At 48.8% G+C, this 24,740-nt stretch overlaps 1 protein-coding gene across 2 annotated transcripts in view; it reads left to right on the top strand.

Moving 5' to 3' along the window:
* Nucleotides 1-24,740, top strand: part of TRIO (trio Rho guanine nucleotide exchange factor) — a 452,008-nt gene that overhangs the window by 413,911 nt on the left and 13,357 nt on the right. For both annotated transcript variants that reach the window (XM_045004406.1, XM_045004407.1), the window contains exons 49-53: nt 1,722-1,969; nt 3,309-3,447; nt 3,835-3,862; nt 11,035-11,197; nt 13,199-13,320. In XM_045004406.1, the coding sequence (XP_044860341.1) occupies nt 1,722-1,969; nt 3,309-3,447; nt 3,835-3,862; nt 11,035-11,197; nt 13,199-13,320 (700 nt within the window). The remainder of the gene's footprint in view (nt 1-1,721; nt 1,970-3,308; nt 3,448-3,834; nt 3,863-11,034; nt 11,198-13,198; nt 13,321-24,740) is intronic.

The raw sequence follows: 24,740 nt of genomic DNA, 5'->3' as shown, positions 1-24,740 counted from the left end.
AGCAGTTGTGTTGAGTAAGAAGGTGCCATTCGAGCAGGTTTTACTCTTCTGACCATGACCGCATATTAAACACTGGGCCAAACTATCATTTACACTGGTGTAAATCTGAAGAAACTTAATATTGATGTAATCGAGCAGATTGTGGCCCATTTTCATTTTCACTTACAGGTGAAAATGAAATTTCCTTATTTCAGGACATAGACTGCTTGTATTGATGATCAGCTAGGAGTGGCTTAATAATGGGGAGACAGTTGAATTCTTGCCCTCTCTACTGAGACTGCCAGCACAGGGTGCATTTTCTATTGGGGACTTTTCACCATCAGCTTAATGTCTTTGGGCTATTGACCAGCCATTGGGTGGTGGTAGTGATAATAGTCATTGACTTAAGATATATTCAGAGCAGCAACACTTAACGCCACATTGTTATTCTCTGGAATCATTCAGTCCCCCAGTTTACAGGTTGGCTCACTTTTAACTCCTTCCTAAGGGAACTGGATGGTTCAGGGCCAAGCTGAATGGAGTTGGTTTGTTAGTCTGATGAGAAATTGTATGTTGACTTTCATTAAACTTCAGAAGCAAGCATAAGGTAGTCACAAGAGGAAATAACTAAACCTGATTTTTCAGGTGGGACCACTGTCAGGACAGGTAACTTTTCTTGGCTGAAAAACTTTGATAGTGTGATTCACATCATCTGAGTCATTGATCAGTCATTACATTTGTTACCAATGCTTATTAAGGAGAAAGGCAAAAAATTCAGGTATACCCATACAATGTTTAGTCCATGCTTGTAACTACGTTTGCTTCTAATGGTTGTACTTACTGATAGAATATGAGAAAAAGGATAGCTATAAATGCTCAATTAATGCTCTATTTTTCAGGGAGGGGCCGCAAGAGAGAGGGTTTAAAAAAAATAACAAAAACCTAAAAAGTAGGTAATTTATCTCATCCTACACATTTAAACATAAAGAATAAAAAACCCACACAAACTAAACTATCAGAGGGGTAGCTGTGTTAGTCTGTATCCACAAAAACAACGAGGAGTCTGGTGGCACCTTAAAGACTAACAGATTTATTTGGGCATAAGCTTTTGTGGGTAAAAAACCCACTTCTTCAGATGCCTGTAGTGGATCCATGCATTTGAAGAAGTGGGGTTTTTTTACCCACAAATGCATATGCCCAAACAATAACAAAAGCCAATTAATTTTGCCCTTTTGTACCTTATTATGCGTAATAGGCAAGATTGAGCTACTGTCCTGAGATCCAACAAATGAAGCAAAGTGAGAATGATCATCTGCTGCAATGCTGAATTTCCCAGCTTTGATTAGCCTTAATTTTTGGTCTCTTTCAAATTGTGATTTATAATGCCTCCTAATGGATAATCCAATATACTGTAGTTTGCTTTTGTAGGTAGTAAAAGGGGGTGTCATGAAGCTTCAATAAAATTGGGATCCATAGAATAATAAATAAAAGTAACAAATCTAGGGGTAAATCCTCATTTCTTCACCAGCTTTCTGTAATGGCAGGTGATAGTATGTTTTATTTGTGTAAATGACAAAGACACAGTAGACCACCAGGCATGTGCAAAAAGAAGGATAAACTCCTTGGACTACACATTGTTTAGTGTCGCAGTACAATGTAATTTTAAGTGTCCTGTGTGTGAGCTCTAAACTTGATCCCATTTTTCCCCTCTCTTCTCTGTCCCTACCCCATTAATACTACAGAGTGAAAGTAGCAGCAGTAGCAATATCTCCACCATGCTGGTGACACACGATTACACGGCAGTGAAGGAGGATGAGATAAATGTCTACCAAGGAGAGGTCGTGCAAATTCTAGCCAGCAACCAACAGAACATGTTTTTGGTGTTCAGAGCCGCCACTGACCAGTGCCCTGCAGCCGAGGGCTGGATTCCCGGCTATGTCTTGGGGCATACCAGTGCAGTCATCATTGACAACCATGATGGAACAATCAAGTGAGTGTCTGGATTTCTTCAGAAGAGAAGAGAGTTTGCACATGTTTTATGTTACTTGAGCATTTTGTAAAAAGGTTTACAATTAAATCAGGATTTGAGCTTTCTAAACTAAAAGTTTATGTGAACTTCCAGAAGGAAATGGACATCATGTGTGATGAAGTCCTGGAAGATATCTGGTGTGTCTTGGTGTCTGTAAAACTGATTTATAGGTTGGATATTTTCTATGATAGAAATGTTTAAGAAACCAAGCAGGTGTTTTCTTTATTACAAATGCTGTTGAGCTTTCCTGAAATGCTACCTAATGTTATTGAGAGAAGGCTAATTGTACACTCAAACTTAACCTTTCCCATAATAAAAGAATCAAGAGAGCTGAAATGGAAATTAAGGCAAACTTTAAATGGAATAATTTATTAAGGATTAGGTATTTCTATTAATAAGAATAATAAACTGTAGTTACACCAATTAAGATGAGATTATTGGGGCTGCTAGTTCTTATGCTTTAAAGGACAAAGGTGGTTGTTGGCATGAAAGTATATTTCTCCCCATACTGTAGTATTGGAAAATTGGATAATTTATGGGGGGGTTATGTTTGTATCTGAAACATTTGTCATTGGTCAGTATTGGAGACATAGGCACCAACTCCATGGGTGCTCCAGCCTTGGAGCACCCACAGGGAAAAAATGGCAGGTGCTGAGCAGCCACCGGCAGCCCGCTGATCGGCTCCCCCCAGCACCTCTGGCCTACCAGCGGGCTCCACAAATGAGTGCTTCCCGCCTGCCATGAACAGCTGTTTCGTGGTGTTTAGGAGGCTGGGGGAAAGGAGCAAGGACGTGGCACACTCGAGTGGTGGAGCCGGGGTCGAGCACCCCCCATCGCTTTGAAAAGTCGGTGCCTGTGGTTAGAGACAGGACTGATAGGCCATTGCTGTGTTTGACTGACAGTTTCCATGATTTTATGAAAGGCTTAGCTTCATGGGTAAGATTCCATACATTACAATGCTTCTCATTGAGCCTTTCATTTTGGCTACAGTTTTAAACAAAAGCAAAATGTCTCTTGTACTTACCCTGCATCCTTTAATTTTGTAACTTTTTTGCAGAAATACTCTGAGATCAAAATTGATACTTCTAGCATGAAAGGGTCACCAGGAAATCTAAGATTTCTTGAAGATATTTTATGAGTTGCCTTTACAGCTCCCATACTCAACAGGACTGGACTCTGCAATCTTTTCTCTTAGATATTTACAAACATTAAAATTTTCCAATGCAAGTGAAGTTAAACAGCACAATGCCCTGCTGAGGGCTCAAAAGAGTTGAACAAAATGTTAATGTTCTGCCTTCAGGAAGTCAACATCTTGGCACACAGCACTCCGTTTAAGGAAGAAATCTGAGAAAAAAGATAAAGACGGCAAAAGGGAAGGCAAGCTAGAAAATGGTTATCGCAAATCCCGAGAAGGACTTGCCAACAAGGTTTCCGTGAAGGTAAATGCTACAAGGATATGGTATTTCAAAAATGATCCTGTGGGGTAAGTTAAAATAATAGGTCAGATTCGTCTCTTGTGTAACAGCATTGGTCTGAGTGGCATTAGACCAAGGAGGAATTTGGCTCAGGTATGTGTGGTTCTTGATGTTGTTTCTCCAAATTCAGAGCATGTAGAAGTGATCCTCCAGTTTGGGGTTGTGGTGCCATTCCAAAGTGAATATGGGGAGATTGGTATGGGTGCCAAAACAGCTGCTTCTGTGCTTTTGTTGGTCTGACTAAAACCCATTGCCGTGCTAAATGGTTTTCATTTTAGACCATTGGAAATAATACTGGTTTTAAGAATGTTACTTGAAAGAAATAATTAATTCACTTTCTCTCATTTTCAGCTTCTCAACCCCAACTACATTTATGACGGTAAGTTGTTCTAATAATTAAAAGCCATATTAAATTAATTAAAAGCCATAACTGCCATTATTAAAAGCCATTAAAAGCCATTATTAAAATTAAGAATTAAAAGCCATAACTGTATTTTGAGGAAAACATACTTTGCATTGTATCTGCTGATGGGACTTTTGAGTGTAGGAGAAACCACTCCTTATTGCTTCATCACCAAAAATAGTCGCTTGATGTGACACACGTCAGGAATTGACTGTGTTGTATCTTAAAAGCTTGAAGGTTTTTTGGGGAAGGGAGGCAATCCATGAAGTATGTGCTGTGGTATTATCTTGGAACTTTGAACATATATCCACAATTAAATAACAACAAATACATATTGTACTGTATAACATACCTTTAAGAAATGGGCAAAGACACCACTGCTAACAGATTCCCACCCACTCCTTTCCTCTCCCTACCCAATATGGCTTGTGCCTGAAAAAAGAGATGGGTCTTGTATTTAACACAGAAGGCCAGTAAAATCCTGGCGCTGTTGGGCATGGCAGGAAAACAAGATCTAGAATTGAGAACCTTCCCCCAAGAATGCCATGCCTCCATTCCCTCACCTTCAAATCTAGGGAATGTTAAAAAGAGCACCTCAAATGCAAGGGCTGATCTGACCTTCAAGTAAACAGAAAACCTGTGTGTTTGCTGAACTTTGCTAACATCCACATATTGGATTGAGTAGAGCATTCTGCATCAGCTCTGGCTTCTGAGTGATCTTCAAATATAAACACCATCCAATAATCCAGTTGTGAGGTGATGAATACGTGAATTACTCTGGCAAGGCCCAGATCTTGAAGAGAACATAATTTCGTAGGTACCTTAGGTTTCTTCTTTGAGGAGTGTCCCTGTGGGTGCTCCACTTTAGGTGTCTTGGTGCCCTGCATTTCTAGTCGGAGACTTGTGGTAGCAGTGCCCAAGTTGGTCGCACATGCGTGACAGTCATCTTGCACCATTCCGAACAGCTACCCCATGCGTGCAGCCAACCACCACCCAGTTCCTTCTCTACTGCCCTTGGTTTTGGTCGGAATGACAGCAGCGCCTTTATCTACTCTCATGTTCCTTTAATCTCTGCTCTTTTCTCATTAATTTTCCTCATTGTTTATCTCTCTGTTCATTTTTCACATTTTAAAAAACAAACAAACCACTTTCCCATTTTTCTCCCCACCTCTGGTGGAAAGCCACTGAAGAGGCATTAGACTGGGACTATTCCCATTCTTCATTCAGCTAGCCTCTCAGACATGCCTGGCTCTCCAGGTTTCAAGTGCTGTCTGACCTGCAGACTCTCAATACCAGTGACAGGTGGCCACTCTCAGTGTATCCGTTGCCTGGGGGAGATGCACATTACCCAAAAGTGTCCCCACTGCAAGAAACTCAGTGTGGACAAGAAAGGCCAGAGACCTCCAATTAAAACTTTTAATGAGGAGGAGATCCGTCCCACCCTTAGTCTGGAACACCTCCTCGCCAGTCCTCACCTGCAGCTGCCTGAGATATGGGGTCCTCTTCAAAAATAGCTGCTAAGGACCCTGGTCCTACCAAATCCACAAAAAAGTGATCTCACTCCTCGCCATGCCAGGATTCACCTCCAAAAAAGCAATCCCCGACCGCAAAAACTGCCCCATATCAACAGCACCCAAAGCGCCAGACCGCAAGGCACCAGGACCATCCGGTACCGAGACATCCTGAGGGACGTACCAAGACCCTATACGGTCTCGCTCTCATAGCAGCAAAACTAAGCCTTATAGCTCGGCACTGAGGGAACAGAAACCTCAGGCACAGAGCAGCACTGTGGTGCCTGCTTCACCAATACAATATGACAAGTCTGCGGCACCAACAATGCTCCCTCTGGTTCCCACCCTGAGCTTGCCTGCGCTGCCAGCACTGAGTCTCCCAGTACCGCAACAGTCTGTCAGCCATGCAGACCTCTTCATTGCTTCCACCCGCTCTTTGGCACCGATGGCACCCCGGCCAGAGTCAGGGCCAAGCTTTATCACTACACTTGCTAGCTCGGCCCCTCCTCTCTCCACTGATGAAAAGGAGGAAGTGGAGACAGGAGTGGGCACACCTCATCACCCCTCTCCTAAACCTGGACCCGCTCGGCCACAGGGTGTGGGTTGGCAACCCCCACAATGGGTGTCCCCTCCCATGGCCTTCCCACCGCCGTGGGCATACTGGGACCCCTGGGCATTATACAGAGCCCAGAACACCCAGCCATCCAATCTATCCAGGACACAGCGATCACCTCCATCTGCTCCAGCTTCCCCAGAACTGCTGGAGGAGGAAGCTGAAGAAACTGTGGACAGGCCAGCGGGCGACACTCTCCCACCTACCTACATCCCGACTTTGTCTCCAGGCGAAACAATAATGCCGCCTCCCCGCACCCCCCACCCCACATTGGGAGATGACTTCAAATCCTTTCAGGATTTGTTTAAAAGAGTAGCTGATTCACTAGACATCTCATTGGCTGAGTTACCAGAGACTCAACATAAGCTGACAGATATATTGCAAGTTTCTCCGTCAGCCAAGATAGCACTACCCATTTATGCTGCCATCATGGCCCCAGCAAAAACCGTATGGCAGACTTCAGCCACGGCCCCACCTTCTTGTATGTGCCTGCTAAAGGAGCTGAGTTTTTGTTTACCAACCCTACTGCAAACTCATTGGTGGTAGAGGCAGTTAATCAAAGGGGGAAGAACATCAAATTGAAACCACCCCCTATAATAAAGATTGGAAATGCCTAGACCTCTTCAGCAGGAAAGCCTGTTCATCGGCATCCCTCCAGTTTCGCATAGCAAACTATTCTGCATTACTGGCCAAGTATACACACATTTTTTTTCTCAGATGTCATCTTTTATTGACCACATCCCAGCTAACAAATAAGAACAATATAAAGCCAATACAGCAGAATGTTTCCTCATTGCCAAAACTGCCCTGCAGGCTTCTTTAGATTCTGCTGACACGGCACCTCGCTCCATTGCCATCCATTGTCATGCGGAGGGCTTCATGGCTCCATCTCTCCGGCTTCCCCAGGGAAGTTTAGGTGACAGTAGAGGACTTATCTTTTGAGGGACAAAAATTGTTTGCAGAGAGCACAAACTTCTCCTTACACACCCTGAAGGACTCCCATGCGACACAAAAAACACTTGGAATCTGTATCCCTGCGAACAAGAAAGAAACAGGGCAGATTCTACAATCAACGATTCCATCCTGCCCCATACACTCAGCCTCAATGACTTTATGATCAATGCCACAAGCAGCACCAGATGAGACTCCATCAAACGCAGGAGGAGTTATCTGTGTCTCAGCCATCCACTTCTAGGCAAACATTTTGAAGTGTTGGTCAAGGACACGAGAACCCCACATTCTCCACTTCCAGAGTTACCTCTAATTTCCAGCCCATTTGAGGACCACGTTACACCCTTTTACCCAGTCTGGAGAACCATCACCACAGACAAGTGAGTTCTGGAAATTACACAGAAGAGGTATTCCATCCCCTTTCTTTCCATTCCACCTACCCACCCTCCTTCCCCATCCCTCTTCAGGGACCCATCTCACGAGTACCTGTTACAGCAGGAAATACATCATCTCCTGCAGTTAGATGCTGTGGATCCAGTACCAGTTCAGCACAGGGGTTGGGGGTTCTACTCTCATTACTTTCTCACTCCAAAGAAAACAGGTGGATGGAGGCCCATTCTGGACTTAGGCAAACTGAACAAGTTCATGAGAACACAGATGATAGTAACCCTAGCAACCATAATTCTGGCATTGCAAAAAGGAGATTGGCTCTCGGCCCTCAACCTACAGGATGTTTACTTTCACGTCACTATCCACCTGGCGCACCGGAGATTCCTATGATTCATTCGGGGCAACCTACACTACCAATACAAGGTAATTCCCTTCAGCCTCTCTACGACTCCCAGGGTTTTTTCCAAAGTACTGTCCATTGCAGCAGCACATCTTTGCAAGCAGGGTGCAACCATATTCCCTGTCTAGATGACTACCTTCTTAAAAGCACTGACAAATGACGAGACAGTTCACGCCACTCACACCACTGTAACCCTATTTACAAACCAACCTACCGAAATCCACCCTGACCTCAACCCAGCAACTGGACTTTATTGGGGCACACCTCAACTGTGTCATGGCATCAGCACGGCTTCCCCAACAATGGTTTCTTGCCTTAACAAACCTAATCACAGTAGTAAGACACAGCCCACAAACATCCTCCAGAACGTGCCTACAACTTCTTGGACACATCTCAGCTACCACATTTGTAGTGAAATGTGCCAGGCTGCATATGAAAGGTCTACAAACCTGGCTACGCACTGTATACATTCCTCACAGACACTCGATCAACAGACGGCTTACAATGCCCAGCAGAGTGAAAGACATGCTCAGATGGTGGACAAAACAAACAAATGTCTGCTCAGGCCTTCCCTGCCAAAGGGAAACCCCATCAGTCACTATCACCACAGATGCCTGTCTGGTAGGATGGGGGCACACTTAGCACCATACAGGGCCGATGGTCCCTAGAGGAGTCAAATCTCCACATAAATCTACTGGAGCTCCAAGCAGTTCCAAACACCTGCCATCACTTTCTCCCCTTGATCCGCAACAAAACTGTCCAGATTTTCACAGACAACGTGGCGACTAAGTTTTATATAACTCACCAAGGAGGGGCCCGATCTTACCTGCTCTACACAGAAGCAGTCCGCCAGCAATGGTGCACCTCCAACAACATACACATCATGGCATCCTACCTACCTGGAAACCAGAATGCCACAGCAGATGACCTCAGCAGGAATTTCTCACAAACACACGAGTGGGAAGTAGATCCACAAATTATATTCCAACAATGGGGATTCCCCTTAATAGACCTTTTTGCCATGACCCACAATGCCAAATGCCCACAATACTGTCCCTGAGTGGGACTGGGACACAACTCTCTCAGAGACGCCTTCCTCATCAGATGGGAGGCCCCACTCCTTTACACCTTCCCCCTGACACCTCTGTTGAGTCATGTCCTTCACAAGATCAGACAAGACAAATCCAGAGTCATCTTGATTGCACCAACATGGCCCAGACAAACATGGTTCCCATACCTGACCTCAATGGCTGTCAGATCATGAACTCATCCCCTCCTGCCTCACCTACTGACACAGGATACAGGACGCCTCCGTCACCCCAACATTCCAGCACTTCGTCTCAAGGCATGGCTAATCCAGAGATGACAGAACTCGAAACATGCTGTTCCAAGGAGGTCCAAGACATTCTACTTAACAGCCAACATCTCTCCACATGAAAAACATACACACACAAGTGGAAAAGATTCTCTATCTGGTGCCAAGACAAGCAAATCATTCCACAATTGGCCCTGTTAACCACTATCCTTGATTACATATTCACACTCAAAAAATCTGGCCTCTTGACTAGCTCACTCAGAGTGCATTTATCAGCCATCACCAGCTTTCATGACAAGGTGGACGGACTCATGGTCTTCACCCATGCACTGACTAAGTGCTTTCTCAAGAGTATAGAGAACACTTACCCCACATTAACAGACCCGACCCCTATGTGAGACCTCAACCTTGTTCTCTATGCCCTCATGGGCAAACTCTTTGAACCACTAGTGACCTGCTCATTCCTACACTTATCCATGAAGGTCGCCTTTCTAGTAGCTATTGCATCAGCACGAAGAATGGGAGAGTTGGGTGCCCTAATGGCTCACCCGTCTTATACCACATTCCTTAAGGACAGTCATCTTACTCCCACACCCTAAATTCATACCCAAGGTTGCCTCCCTCTTCCATCTCAATGAACCCATTTACTTACCTGTATTCTTTCCCAAGCCACATGACAAAAACAGGGAGGCATCCCTTCACACGCTAAACATCCGCAGAGCTCTGGCGTTCTATGAAGAGAGAAAAAAAAACATTCAGAAAATCATCCAGGCTATTCATATCCACAACAGAACGATCAAGAGGCCAAACCATTTCTAAATAGAGACTTTCTAAATAGATCTTTAATTGTATGAAACTATGGTGCCAAAATTACAATCTGCAAAGTCCTTCTGGACTTTGCACACACTCCACTAGAGCTATGTTCACATCTATAGCCTTTCTCAGACATGTATCTATCACTGATATTTGTAAAGCAGCTATCTGGGCATCGCACCATACTTTCACCACACACTATGCCCTGGAACAGCAGTCAGCTGCAGCCGCTCACTTCGGTCTAGCGGTGCTCTCCACCGTACATACATCAACTCTGAAGCCCCTCCTCTCTACCAAGGAGCACAGCACTTCAGTCACCTAAAATGGAGCACCCACAGGGACACTCCTCGAAGAAGAAGAAGAGAAGGTTACGCACCTTGTGCAGTAACTGATGTTCTTCTAGATGGTTTTCCCTGTGGGCGCTGCATTACCCACCCTCCTCCCCTCTGCCTCAGAGTGCCGGCTTGATCCTCTGGGGTAGGGAAGGAACTGAGTGGCAGTTGGCTGTGCTCATGGGGTAGCCACTCAGAGCGGCGCAAGCTGGCTGCCGCACATGCACGACCAACCAGGGCACCACTACCACAAGTCTCCGATTAGAAGTGCAGGGCACCAAGGCACCTAAAGTGAAGCACCCACAGGGACAACCATCTCGAAGAACCTCAGTCACTGCACAAGGTGAGTAACCTTCTCATCCCTTGGGATTACTCAGGCTCATCCTGCCATTAGATTGGACTTGGTTTCAGATGAATGGAGTTACATGTGCTAACACTTCTTTAAAAAAAAAAAAAACACCAAAACCTCAGCACATCCATTTAGATCACTCGCTATAGCATTTACTCAGGAAACTCACCTCAGATAGTGTTTAGTTTTCAGTTAGATCTTTGTGGGTAGCATTAGGCATAAGAAGGGCAAAACGTTTTGCCCAAGTTCATGCAGAGAATGGGTGACAAGGATTAGAACTCTGCGGAGTCCCAGTTGCTTGGTCTAACCTCTTAACACTATAGGCTTCACTTGGACACGTGGAATAAGTATTTCAAGTGGAGAGGGAAAGGCCCCAAACTTGTAAATACAGGGCTTTATCTTGGAATGATGGGAGGGCAAGATGAAAGGGGGGTAACTTCAGTCCACTTATTGTAATTTCTTTTCCTTTTCCAGTTCCCCCAGAGTTTATAATACCATTGGGTGAGGTCACATGTGAGACAGGAGAGACCATCGTTTTTAGGTGTAAAGTCTGTGGTCGCCCAAAAGCTTCAGTAACTTGGAAAGGTCCTGATCATAACACCCTAAGCAGTGACAGTCACTACAGCATTTTGTACAGGTACAGCAGTGTGTTCGCGTGTTTCAGCATTCCGAAGGAGAGAGTTCTGTGGAGAGCAGAATGACTTGTTTTCTTTGCAGTGTGGGGCATTGTCTTCAGGCCCATTTCACTTTTTCCATTCCCTCCCCCAACCCCAAATAAATAAAAATGGAGTGCAAATTCCTGTGTGTGCTTCGACTGCATATAATAGGCTTTAGCTGCCAATCCTCCAGTTTGCTAATAATCCAGAAATCATACAGTGTTGGGTGTGGGTGGGTGAGTGTGTGTTTGTTTGGCATTAGAGGTACCTTCACACATCTTGAAAATCTCAGAAATTAACCATAGTCTCATTAATGCAAGATTTGCTCTGGAGGAGGGACTGCGAGGAATTGTAATGGAGTGTAGCTGACCTAAAGGTTTTGTGATGAAATATTTCATGTCTTTGTGAAATTGCAGAAGAGTCACTGCTGGAAGGGCTCTGGCTCTTTGTCTAAGCCAGAGGTCCCCAAATTGGGGCATGCCTCCCTAAGGGGGTGTGAAGGAACGTTTGGGGAGGCACGGCTGGGGCCCGGGCCAGCCTGTACAGGGGTGAGGAAGGGAGTGCCACCTATCTCCGCTCCTGGCTCGGCCCTGGTTTCAGGCCCCAGCCCTGGTGCCCTGGCTGCTGGCCTCAAGCCCAGGGCCCCAGCCAAGGCTCTGCGCTCAGCCCCTCCCCCAGCTGTGGCCCCAGCCGCTGGCCCCTTTACCCCATCCATGTATCTTCCCCTTTCCCTCCAGCCCCCTCCCCCGTCCTGGCCCGGGAGGGGGCGTGTAAAGTAAAAAGTTTGGGGACCACTGATCTAAGCATTGTTGATTTCAAAACAAGGGGTGAGAGTTTAAGGGATACCAGTGTCAAATGTAGCCAGTTTTGAAAAAATCAGTTAAAAGAAGTTTAAGATGCTGCAGCTCCTTAAGTCTGCCTGGCAATTGTTGTGGCTCCATCACACTTTCCTTATTAATTGGTTGGTTGATTGTTTTCTTCTCCCTTGCTGCTGTTAGAGACCCACACCAACTGGGAGAACTGGCTAACTGGTTACGCACAGAGTGCTATCAAATGCACAGCGTAAATATCCTGAACAAATAGGGAGGAAATAATACTAAGGTGTTCACTGAATAAACTTTCAGTTGTTGGAAACTTTAGTGGCACTTGCAATAACAGCAAGTAAAAAATTTGAATGCAGAAGTGAGATTTTCTGCTAGTTAGATGTTTGTCCTTTCCACCAAACACAGTCTCTGCTCCAGAGAGGCATAAAGCTGGAATGGAAGGGGTTTTGCAGGGCTGAGGTTCATTGGCAGACCTGAATGAGAAGCTGATACAGTGCTGACACCTGACTCAAGCCATAGTTATTAGTACTCTATTTCATAGTCACTAAATTCACTTATTTTTGGTGACCTTTTTAAAAAAAAAAAATACTGAGGTGGTGATTGAATGAACTGAGAGTAGGACTAATTAAATGTTCCCTAGTCCTTTTTTAAAAAAAGGAAAATCCAGGGTTTTCCTGACACTAGATGGTCAAGCAAATGTTGTGGCAGAAAGTTTCATTATGTTTTAAGCAATTGGATGACAAATAGATTTGTCTCGTGGCCAGCCTGGTGATGGAATGAGAGCACAGTACTCCCGAGTGTGTGTACTGATCTCTCTGCCAGGGGAGGGCAGTATTATATGGTTCCATACGGGACTCCCTGACACAAAAGTTGCTACAAAATGGAGACTTCAGGATGGCAGGAGAAAAGGGAAATTCTTGATCTTCAGGCACCAGAGGGCTTGCGAACGGGAGACCAGTTGGCAGATGAAGATTTTGACTCTAATGTAAATCTGCAAGATGTCATTCTGAAATGCTCAGAGCTAGGATGTACCATTATTTAGTGGAGTTGGTGGGTGTGTATTGTAAGAATGCTGAATTTGAATGTAAGATGCGTTGAGAGCCGGAGACTTCTAAATAGGACATAGAACTCCCTGATTGATTCTAATGTGTTTTGCAGTGATTTAGGAGAGGCATCCTTGAAAATCATTGGTGTGACCACAGACGACGATGGTATCTATACCTGTATAGCTGCAAACGATATGGGTTCGGTTTCATCTTCAGCCAGTCTTCGAGTTTTAGGTAGGTTTATCTCTTAGCCTCTTTTCATCTGATAACATTACCAGCAATCTTGGGTATCATAGGATGGGTATCCATTATCCACAGTATGTAGAAAACCATGCCCTCTGAGTTTGTGAAATTTAAAAGTGATTTATGTCAATCCTTTTCATGGGACATGTGCCATTATGTGTGAAAGAAACTGTAGAATCGAATGAAGTAAAAATCGTAAATGAATCAAACTGTACCATAGAAAATCTATGGATAGAAATTCCATGCTCTAATAATAAGAATATAGCGGTAGGGATATATTACCGACCACCTGACCAGGATGGTGATAGTGACTGTGAAATGCTCAGGGAGATTAGAGAGGCTATTGAAATAAAAAACTCAATAATAATGGGGGATTCTTCTTCGAGTGATTGCTCCTATGCATTCCAGTTAGGTGTGCGTGCCGCGCGTGCACGGCTTCTCCGGAACATTTTTACCCTAGCAACTCCGGCGGGCCGGCTGGCGCCCCCTGGAGTGGCGCCGCTATGGCGCCTGTTATATACTCCAGCCGGCCCGTCCGCTCCTCAGTTCCTTCTTACCGCCCGTGACGGCCAGTTGGAACTGTGGAGTGTTCTTTGTCCTCCACTACCCTAGCTCTCGCTACTCTCGTTTGTATATATAGTTCGTTTATAGTTAGTATAGATAGTTGTTATAGTTAGTTACTTAGGTTTTAGAGTTAAGGTTAGGGGGGTTTCCCCTCCCTTTCCTCCCCCGGTGCGGGCTCATGCCCAAGGCACCGGGCTTTAAGCCCTGCGCTATTTGCCAGAGGCCTATGCTGGTTGGAGACCCACACGATGCCTGCCTTCGTTGCCTCGGCGAAAGTCACCGGACGGACAAGTGTGCGATCTGTTCCGCCTTCAAGCCGAGAACGCGTAAGGAGCGGGACTTTAGACTTAAGCAGCTCCTCATGGAGGCGTCGCTCCAGCCCACGGCACCAGCCGAGCCGGCATCGAGAGCCTTATCGGTGCAGAGCGCACCGGCGGCCCCGAGCCGCTCCGGCACCGCGGCCCCGCAGCCTCAGCCAGCGGCACCGAAGACCCGGCACCGCTCGCTCTCGCCTGCTAGAAAGCGCAAGCTAGCGAAGGCAATCGCTAAGTCCCGAGCTGAGGACTCAGCCAAGACAATTGTGCCACCTGCGACTCCCGCGGTGGCCGTGCGCAAGGCAGACGCCGAGCCGTTGACTCCGGCGCCGCAAGGGCCGTCGAGTCTGGCACCGCCACGCTCCCCGGCACCGTCCGCGGTTGAGCCACGACTCCCGTCGATGCCGGAGGCATACTCCTCCGCCCGAGAGCTGATTCAGCTCATAGAGGCACCGAGCCTCCGGCCCCCGGCACCGCCGGTGCGGGCTGTCGCGTCAGCAGAGAAGCCGGCGATGATGATCCGGCCGCCCTCCCCGGACCGACGGCACGGACGACGCTCCCGGTCACGCTCCCGGTCCCGACGCAGGTCGCCATCCCGCCGCTCCCGATCTCGGTACCGTTCGCCATACCGCCGCCGGTCGCAGTCCTGGTACCGGTCGTCGTCCCGCTACCGGTCGCACTCCCGGCACCGATCCAGGTCCCGATCGCCGTCGCGTCGGCACCGCCGGAGGTCTCCGTCCCGGCACCGTTCTCGGCACCGCGACTCCCGCAGCCGCTCCCGGCACCGCAGATCCAGCTCCAGGTCGAGCTCCTGGTACCGGTCGAGCTCCCGGCACCGCGGTGACCGATGGTCCCGGCCACCGTCCCGGCACCGTGCGGACAGACACCGTTCCTCGGTGCCATCTGAGGATAGGCCACAGCCGTCGGCGGTTCAATCTGGCACCGCCTCAGCACCTCCTTGGCCATCCCGCCCTGCATCCGTAGCTTCCAGCGCTGACAGCAACGGGTTACTGCCACCGACCCCGCACGCCCAACCTCAGGGGGCTCAACAGTGGGGCTACTGGGTTCCCTGGGCCCACTACGAAACGCAGGGCGTACCGTTTCCCCCAAAAGACTCGGGATCCGAGCGCAGAGTCCCCGAGGCGACGGTTAGCCGCCCGCCCCCGTCACCTCCACGTGAGTCCTCCGTGCCACAGGACCGCCAGTCCTCCGTGCAGCCTGACCCGACCGAGGCGCAGTCAGCAGCCCCTGCGACGGAGGTTATTGTGCAGGCCTTGTCCTCATCATCATCTCCGGACGAGGCGGTGGCCGGGGCTTCAGCTAAGGATCCACCACCCATTGACCTAAAGGCCCACCAAGACCTACTTCGCCGGGTGGCGACGGCCATGGATCTCCCGGTCGCGGAGGTCCAGGAGGATGAGGACCCAATTACCAATGTGGTTGGCGCAGACACTCCCGTGCGCGTGGCATTGACGTTTGTCAAAACGATCCAAAAGAACGCCACCACACTATGGCAAACGCCCGCGTCCATCCCTCCCACGGCCCGAGGGGTTGAACGTAAATACTCAGTCCCCCCCACAGGCTATGAGTACCTTTACACTCACCCGACCCCGGATTCGTTGGTCGTCCAATCTGTTAACGACCGCGAAAGACATGGTCAACCTGCCCCCGCGCCTAAATCCAAGGACGCTCAGCGCATGGACCTGCTAGGCCGCAAGGTCTACTCGGCGGGCGGCCTGCAGATGCGCATCGCCAACCAGATGGTCCTCCTCGCCAGGTATGTCTACGACATCATGACATCCCTGGCGAAATTTACAGAGCTCCTGCCGACAACCGCCCGCCAGGAGTTCTCGGCGATGCTGGACTAAGGGAAGAAGTCTTCTCGGTCTTCCATCACGGCCGCCCTCGACGCAGCGGACTCGGGTGCTCGGACAATAGCCTCAGGAGTGACGATGCGGCGCATCTCCTGGCTGCAATCCTCCACTCTGCCACCGGAGGTGCAGTACACGCTGCAGGACCTGCCGTTTGAAGCGCAAGGTCTCTTTTCGGAAAAGACCGATTCCCGTATTCAGACCCTAAAAGACGGGCGCATCGCCATCCGCACCCTTGGCATGCACACGCCGGCTCCGCAGCGCAGGTCCTTCCGGCAGCAACCGTCCCGGTCCTTCCCGCAACAGCGTTACCGTCCGTATACTCCCAGGCGTCCGGCCCAAAATCGCCGCCGTCCGTCTGGTAACAGACGGAACCAGGACCAGGCCTCCTCCAAGGGCCCTCAGGGGTCCAAGCAGGCCTTTTGATGGGACGCCCAAGGACGGCCCATCACTCTCCCCATCGGATCCTCCCCATTTGTTTTACAACCGCCTCTCCCATTTCTTTTCGGCGTGGTCCCAAATAACAACGGACAACTGGGTGCTTCAAACAGTCCAGTCGGGATACCGCCTTCAATTTGTTTCGCCCCCACCTTCCCACCCACCCTCCCTGTCCCTCTTCAGGGACCCCTCTCACGAGCAATTCCTCTTACAAGAGGTCCAGACTCTGTTGAGCGTGGGTGCCATAGAGGCAGTGCCTCAAGACAGGCGGGGCAGGGGATTCTATTCCCGATATTTTCTCATCCCCAAAGCGAAAGGAGGGCTGCGTCCTATCCTGGACCTTCGCGAGCTGAACAAATACCTGCTCAAGCCCAAGTTTCGCATGGTCACCCTGGGGACCATCATTCCCTCTCTGGATCCGGGAGACTGGTTTGCCGCCCTCGACATGAAAGACGCCTACTTCCATGTCGCGATCTATCCTCCTCATCGGCGTTACCTCCGGTTTGTGGTCAACAACGCACACTACCAGTTCGCCGTGTTACCATTCGGACTCTCCACTGCACCGAGGGTGTTTACCAAATGCATGGCGGTGGTAGCCGCAGCCCTCCGCCGTCGTCAGGTACACGTCTACCCGTATCTCGACGACTGGCTAATTCGCGGACAGTCCCAACAGCGGGTAATGAGTCAGTTGGCAGACATACTATCCCTCTTTCGACGCCTCGGCCTGCTTATCAATGCCGAGAAGTCCACCTTGATTCCATCACAGCGGGTGGAGTTCATTGGAGCGGTTCTCGACTCCTCGTTGGGCCGCGCCTGCCTACCGCATTCTCGGCACCTGACAATGGTCTCCCTCATCCGGGACCTCGGCAACTTCCCGACTATGACGGTGCGGTCATGCCTCCGCCTCTTGGGCCACATGGCATCGTGTACGTACGTTACCGCGTACGCCCGACTCCACCTCCACCAATCTTGGCTTGCGTCGGTGTACCGCCCGAATCGCGACCCCATCGACATGATGGTCACGGTCACCAAGCCGACCCTCGAGTCCCTCCGCTGGTGGCTCGACCGGGAGGTCGTGTGTGCCAGAGTCCCGTTCCAACCTCCTCGCCCGTCCGTCACGTTGACCATGGACGCCTCTGCGCTCGGTTGGGGAGCTCACCTGGGCGACCTTCACACCCAAGGCCTCTGGTCGCCCCAGGAGCTCGCTCTCCACATCAATGTACGCGAGCTGCGAGCGATCCGCTTCGCCTGTCACACCTTCCGCTCCCACCTGCAAGGCCGCTGTGTGACAGTGTTCACGGACAATACAACAGCGATGTTCTACGTGAACAAGCAGGGCGGAGCCCGCTCCTCCCCCCTCTGCAAGGAAGCGATGCTCCTGTGGGACTTCTGCGTGACCCACTCCATTCACCTGGAAGCGTCCTTTCTTCCGGGAGTGCAGAATACGCTGGCCGACCATCTCAGCAGGTCGTTCCTCTCCCACAAGTGGTCTCTCCGTCCCGACGTCGTGCACACAATCTTCCAGAGGTGGGGTTTCCCCAAGTAGACCTATTCGCGTCCAAGGAGAACAGGAAGTGCCACCTGTTCTGCTCGTTCCGGGCTCCCTGTCGGACGCCTTCCTGTATTCCTGGAAGACTCACCTCCTCTACGCCTTCCCTCCGTTCCCGCTCGTGCACCGAGTGCTCCAGAAGCTTCGGAGGGATCGAGCCACCGTCATACTGGTGGCTCCGGCCTGGCCGAGGCAACATTGGTACACCCTGCTGCTCGAGCTCTCCGTTCGAGATCCCATCCCCCTTCCGTTGTGGCCGGACCTCATCACCCAGGACTTCGGCAGACTCCGCCATCCGAACCTGCAGTCCCTCCATCTTACAGCCTGGTACCTGCGTGGTTGACCCACGCAGAGAGGGACTGTTCGGCGGCCGTGCAGCAAGTCCTGCTGGAGAGCAGAAAGCCTTCCACTCGCTCCACCTATCTGGCGAAATGGAAGCGGTTCGCGCTCTGGTGTGACCAGCGAGGCCTCAATCCGTTCGTGGTCCCTGTCCCTACCATCCTGGACTACCTCTGGTACCTTAAGGAGCAAGGTCTTGCGGTCTCCTCCTTGAGAGTTCACCTGGCAGCAGTGTCCGCCTTTCGTCCATCCGTGGAAGGTCGGTCCATCTTTTCCAACCAGATGGTTTCCCGCTTCCTTAAAGGCCTCGACCGCTTGTACCCACCGGTGCGGCGGCGTCCTGCCCCGACCTGGGATTTGAACCTCGTCCTGGCCAAGCTGATGGGTCCCCCCTTCGAGCCCTTGGCCACGTGCTCCCTGCTCTACCTCTCCTGGAAGACAGCCTTCCTCGTCGCCATTACATCGGCGAGACGAGTCTCTGAGCTCCGTGCTCTAACGGTGGGTCCACCATACACCGTCTTCCACGGGGACAAGGTGCAGCTTCGACCACATCCGGCCTTCCTCCCTAAGGTGGTGTCGGCCTTCCACCTCAACCAGGAGATCTTCCTCCCGGTCTTCTTCCCGAAGCCGCATGCCTCGCCTCGGGAGCGGCAGCTTCACACCCTCGACGTCCGCAGGGCCCTCGCGTTCTACATCGAGCGGACGAAGCCCTTCCGGCGCTCGCCCCAACTCTTTGTAGCAGTCGCCGACCGCATGAAGGGCAAACCGGTCTCCTCACAACGGATTTCCTCCTGGGTTACGCAGTGCATCCGAACATGCTACGAGTTTGCTCACGTGCTACCATGCCGCCTCACCGCTCACTCCACGAGAGCGCAAGCCTCGTCGGCCGCCTTCCTGGCCCATGTCCCCATCCAGGACATCTGTAGAGCGGCCACCTGGTCTTCTGTCCACACCTTCGCCTCCCACTACGCGTTGGTGCAGCAGTCAAGAGACGACGCAGCCTTCGGCTCTGCGGTATTACACTCCGCCACGTCTCACTCCGACCCCACCGCCTAGGTAAGGCTTGGGAATCACCTAACTGGAATGCATAGGAGCAATCACTCGAAGAAGAAAAGACGGTTACTCACCGTAGTAACTGTTGTTCTTCGAGATGTGTTGCTCCTATCCATTCCAGACCCGCCCTCCTTCCCCACTGTTGGAGTAGCCGGCAAGAAGGAACTGAGGAGCGGACGGGCCGGCTGGAGTATATAACAGGCGCCATAGCGGCGCCACTCCAGGGGGCGCCAGCCGGCCCGCCGGAGTTGCTAGGGTAAACATGTTCCGGAGAAGCCGTGCACGCGCGGCGCGCACACCTAACTGGAATGGATAGGAGCAACACATCTCGAAGAACAACAGTTACTACGGTGAGTAACCGTCTTTTTCAGTTATCTCCATATTGACTGGGTACATGTCACCTCAGGACAGGATGCAGAGATAAAGTTTCTTGACACCTTAAATGACTGCTTCTTGGAGCAGCTGGTCCTGGAACTCAACAGAGGAGAGGCAATTCTTGATCTAGTCCTGAGTGGAGCCCAGGATCTGGTCCAAGAGGTGAATACCGCTTGGTAATAGTGACCATAGTATAATTAAATTTAATATCCCTGTGACAGGAAAAACACCACAGCAGCCCAACACTATAGCATTTAATTTCAGAAAGGGGAACTACACAAAACTGAGGATACACTGCCAAAAGTAAAATCTCTGCAAGCTGCATGGAAACTTTTTAAAGACCCCGTAATAGAGGCTCAACTTAAATGTATACCCCAAGTTAAAAAAACATAGAGAACCAAAAAAGAGTCACTGTGGCTAAACAACAAAGCAAAAGAAGCAGTGAGAGGCAAAAAGGCACCCTTTAAAAAGTGGAAGTTAAATCCTAGTGAGGAAAATAGAAAGGAGCATAAACACTGGCAAATGAAGTATAAAAATACAATTAGGAAGACCAGAAAAGAATTTGAGGAACAGTTAGCCAAAGACTCAAAAAGTAATAGCAAATATTTTTTTTAAGTACATCAGAAGCAGGAAGCCTGGTAAACAACCAATGGGGCCACTGGAAAATCAGGGTGCTAAAGGAGCACTCAAGGATGATAAGGCCATTGCGGAGAAACTAAATGAATTCTTTTCACCGGTTTTCACGGCTGAGGATATGAGGGAGATTCCCAAACCTGAGCCATTCTTTTTAGGTGATAGATCTGAGGAACGGTCCTAGATTGAGGTGGTATCAGAGGAGGTTTTGGAACAAATTGATAAATTATACTGTATTAAGTCACCAGGACCAGATGGTATTCACCCAAGAGTTCTGAAGGAACTCAAAAGTGAAAATGCAGAACTTCTAACTGTAGTCTGTAACCTATCATTTAAATCAGCCTCTGTACCAGATGACTGGAGGATAGCTAATGTGACACCAATTTTTAAAAAGGGCTCCAGAGGTGATCCCGGCAATTACAGGCCTGTAAGCCTGACTTCAGTACCGGGCAAACTGGTTGAAACTATAATAAAGAATAATATTGTCAGACATATAGATTAACATAATTTGTTGAGGAAGAGTCAATGTAGCTTTAGTAAAGGGAAATCATGGCTTACTAATCTACTAGAATTCTTTGAGGGGGTCAACAAGCATGTGGACCAAGGGGATCCAGTGGATATAGTGTACTTAGATTTTCAGAAAGCCTTTGACAAGGCCCCTCACCAAAGGTTCTTACGCAAAGTAAGTTGCCACGGGATAAGAGGGAAGGTGTTCTCATGGATTGGTAACTGGTTAAAAGATAGGAAACAAAGGGTAGGTATAAATGGTCAATTTTCAGAATGGAGAGAGGTAAATAGTGGTGTCTCCCAGGGACCAGTTCTGGGACCAGTCCTATTCAACATATTCATAAATGATCTGGAAAAAGGGGTAAACAGTGAGGTGGCAACGTTTGCAGATGATACAAAACTACTAAAGATAGTTAAGATCCAGGCAGACTGCAAAGAGCTACAAAAGGATCTCTCAAAACTGGGTGACTGGGCAACAAAATGGCAGATGAAATTTAATGTTGATAAATGCAAAGTAATGCACGCTGGAAAGCAAAATCCCAACTATACATATAAAATGATGGGGTCTAAATTAGCTATTACCACTCAAGAAAGAGATTGTGGGGTCATTGTGGATAGTTCTCTGAAAACATCCTGTCAATGTGCAGTGGCAGTCAAAAAAGCGAACAGAATGCTGGGAATAATTAAGAAAGGGATAGATAATAGGACAGAAAATATCATGTTGCCTCTGTATAAATCCATGGTACATCCACATCTTGAATACTGTGTGCAGATGTGGTTGCCCCATCTCGAAAAAGATATATTGGAATTGGAAAAGGTTCAGAGAAGGGCAACAGAAATTATTAGGTGTATGGAACAGTTTCCATATGAGGAGAGAGTAATAAGACTGGGACTTTTCAGCTTGGAAAAGAGAGAGCTAAGGGGAGATATCATTTGAGGTCTATAAAATCATGACTGGTGAAGAGAAAGTAGATAAGGAAGTGTTGTTTCTCATAACAAGAACTAGGGGTCGCCAAATGAAATGACTAGGCAGCATGTTTAAAACAAACAAAAAGAAGTATTTCTTCACACAACGCACAGTCAACCTGTGGAACTCCTTGCCAGAGGATGTTGTGAAGGCCAAGACCATAACAGGGTTAAAAAAAATAGATAAATTCATGGAGGATAGGTCCATCAATAGCTATTAGCCAGGATGGGCAGGGATGGTGTCCCTAGCCTCTGTTTGCCAGAAGCTGGGAATGGGTGACAGAGAATGGATCACTTGATGATTACGTGTTCTGTTCATTCCCTCAGGGGCACCTGGCACTGGCCACTGTTAGAAGACAGGATATTGGGCTAGATGGACCTTTGATCTGACCCAGTAGGGCCATTCTTATATTCCTTTGCCAGTTGCCTCAGCAAGGCTGGACACATTTCAGAAATGAACTAGTTTGGGGCACCCACAGATAGTAATCCTGTGTGGGGAGAGTTCAGTTTACTCGTTACTTGGGTGGCTCCCAGCTTGGCCCAGTGAGTCAGGAATCCTGTAGTGATTTTCTTGTCACAATTGGCAGTCACAGTGGCTACCAATAGCAGCTGAGATCTGTATTGAAATCACATTTTTTATGTCTGTATTCTTAATTCTGTTTTGGGAAAAAAAAATGTCTTCTCAGAATTTCTCAAACCCACAAGAGATCAAACACTAGTGACATGTCCCCTTCAAACTCTTTTTCAAAGCTCTTTCACTCTAAACAGGGAAGTCCAAATGCTTAGTGGCACATATTTCTTCATCTCCCTGTTTCTCAGATCCAAAAACCACACAATCCTCCTACGGGTCCCATCTAACACTTTAAAGCTGTCTCTTACTTCAGGATCTGAAATAAAGCAGATTTTGTAAAACATGTAGGTGGGGGAATAAAGGAACACTAGCAATGTAAAAATGGCTGCTTTACTTGAGGATCTTTTACCAACTATAGCTACATGTCACTGTTTAAGATGAGAATATTTTTTCTGGTTTGTTTACTTTCTGCTTTTGACAGCATATAAAACAGTTTCAGTGTTTTGCTAATATAATTCCCTTTTTTAAAAATGGGTCTTCTACCCAGGAGTGGGGAAGCAACAGACATTTTTAAAAACATGAAAAATTAAGTAAGGTGGTAAAACAAAAATTGGTAGGTGATTTGGGCAGGTGATGTACCTGAAACTACTTAAGTCATTTTTTTAAATTGTCAAGGTCATGTTTTGTCATTGATTTGGATTAATGCACACCTCTATAGATGCACATTCTGTGCTCTGTCCATTCCATAAAATAAAACACAAAATGAAATACAACAAAGGACTGCTCATCCTACCCTTGACACATGTGCCAGCCAATATGGGGACTATAAAATAGACTCAGGCTTCCCAAAAGCCTGTGAGAAAAAAAAGATGAGTTTTGTAGAGTGTCTGGAAGCTTAAGTTTAGGCTCTGAACAGGGGTGAAAGTAACTTAAAGGATTTACCGATACTCCGGAGTCCTTAGGATGGGGCGGGGCCTCAGCCAGAAGAGGTGGGGCCTTTACATCCCCAGGCACTTTAAATCAGGATTTAAAGGGCCCGGGGCTGGGGCTGTGGTAGCAGCAGCTGGGAGCCCTGGGCCCTTTAAATCACCATTGGAGCAGGCCCCAGCCTCTGGCAGAGCTTTAAAGGGCCCAGGGCTGCACTGCAGTAGCAGCAGCTGGGAGCCCCTGGCCCTTTAAATCACTGCCAGAGCCCCACCACCACTACCCTAGGGCTCCAGCAGCAGGGCTCAGGCGGTGATTTAAAGGGCCCCAGAGGGTAGTGGCAGTGGAAGTCCCGAGCCCTTTAAATCGCCACCTGAGCTGCGCTGCTGGAGCCCCGGGGTAGCAGCGGCCGCTGGGGGCTCAGGCGGTGATTTAAAGGGCCCGGGGCTCTGGCTGCCACTACCACCCCGGGCCCTTTAAATCATCCCTGGAGCCCTGCTGCCGAAGCCCTGGGGTAGCGGCAGCGGTGCTCCGGCGGCAAGTTAAAGGGCCTGGGGCAGTAGCGGCGGCCCTGGCCCTTTAAATCGCTGCCTGATCCCCTCCACCGCTACCCCAGGGCTCTGGGGATGATTTAAAGGGCCCAGGGCAGTAGCTGCAGCAGGCACCCTGGGCACTTTAAATTGCTGCCCGAGCCCCTCTGCTGCTTCCCCAGGGCTCTGGCAGAGGGCTCTGGTGGCAATTTAAAGGGCCTGGGGCTCCAGTGGCTGCTGGGAGCCCCAGGCCCTTTAAATTGCTGCCAGGGAAGCTGATCTGCCCTGGTACGGCGCACCAACTTACTTTCACCTCTGGCTCTGAAATAAGTGACCACTTAGATAGCCAAGTCTCAAACCATTTAGGGTTTTATAGGCAACACCACCACCACTCTGAATTCTGCTCTGAATTGTATTGGCAACCAATGCAGATCCCATAACGTGTGCTCCTGATACATAACTCCTTTCAATAAACCAGTCAAGGCATTCTGCACTAGCTTCAGAATTGAAATAGTTTGTGTATGTAGCCCAATGTTGAGCGTATTGCAGCAGCCTGGTTTTGAGGTGATAATGAGGTGGGCATAGTTGAGGCAGGCTAGTTCCTCACTGGAAAGGAAAGTCCTGCTTTTCTCACTAGGACTCTTGTCCATAGTTAAGGCTACATTTAGTCATTCGTATTTTTAGTAAAAGTCATGGGCAGTAAACAAAAATTCACAGCCCATGACCTGTCCATGACTTGTACTATATACCCCTGACTAAATCTTGGGAGTGCTGCGG

The sequence above is a fragment of the Mauremys mutica genome, chromosome 2, assembly GCF_020497125.1.
Source record: "Mauremys mutica isolate MM-2020 ecotype Southern chromosome 2, ASM2049712v1, whole genome shotgun sequence".
NCBI classification, from domain to species: Eukaryota; Metazoa; Chordata; order Testudines; family Geoemydidae; genus Mauremys; species Mauremys mutica.
Note: the sequence above shows the minus strand (reverse complement) of the source record. Positions and strands in the feature narration are given on the sequence as shown.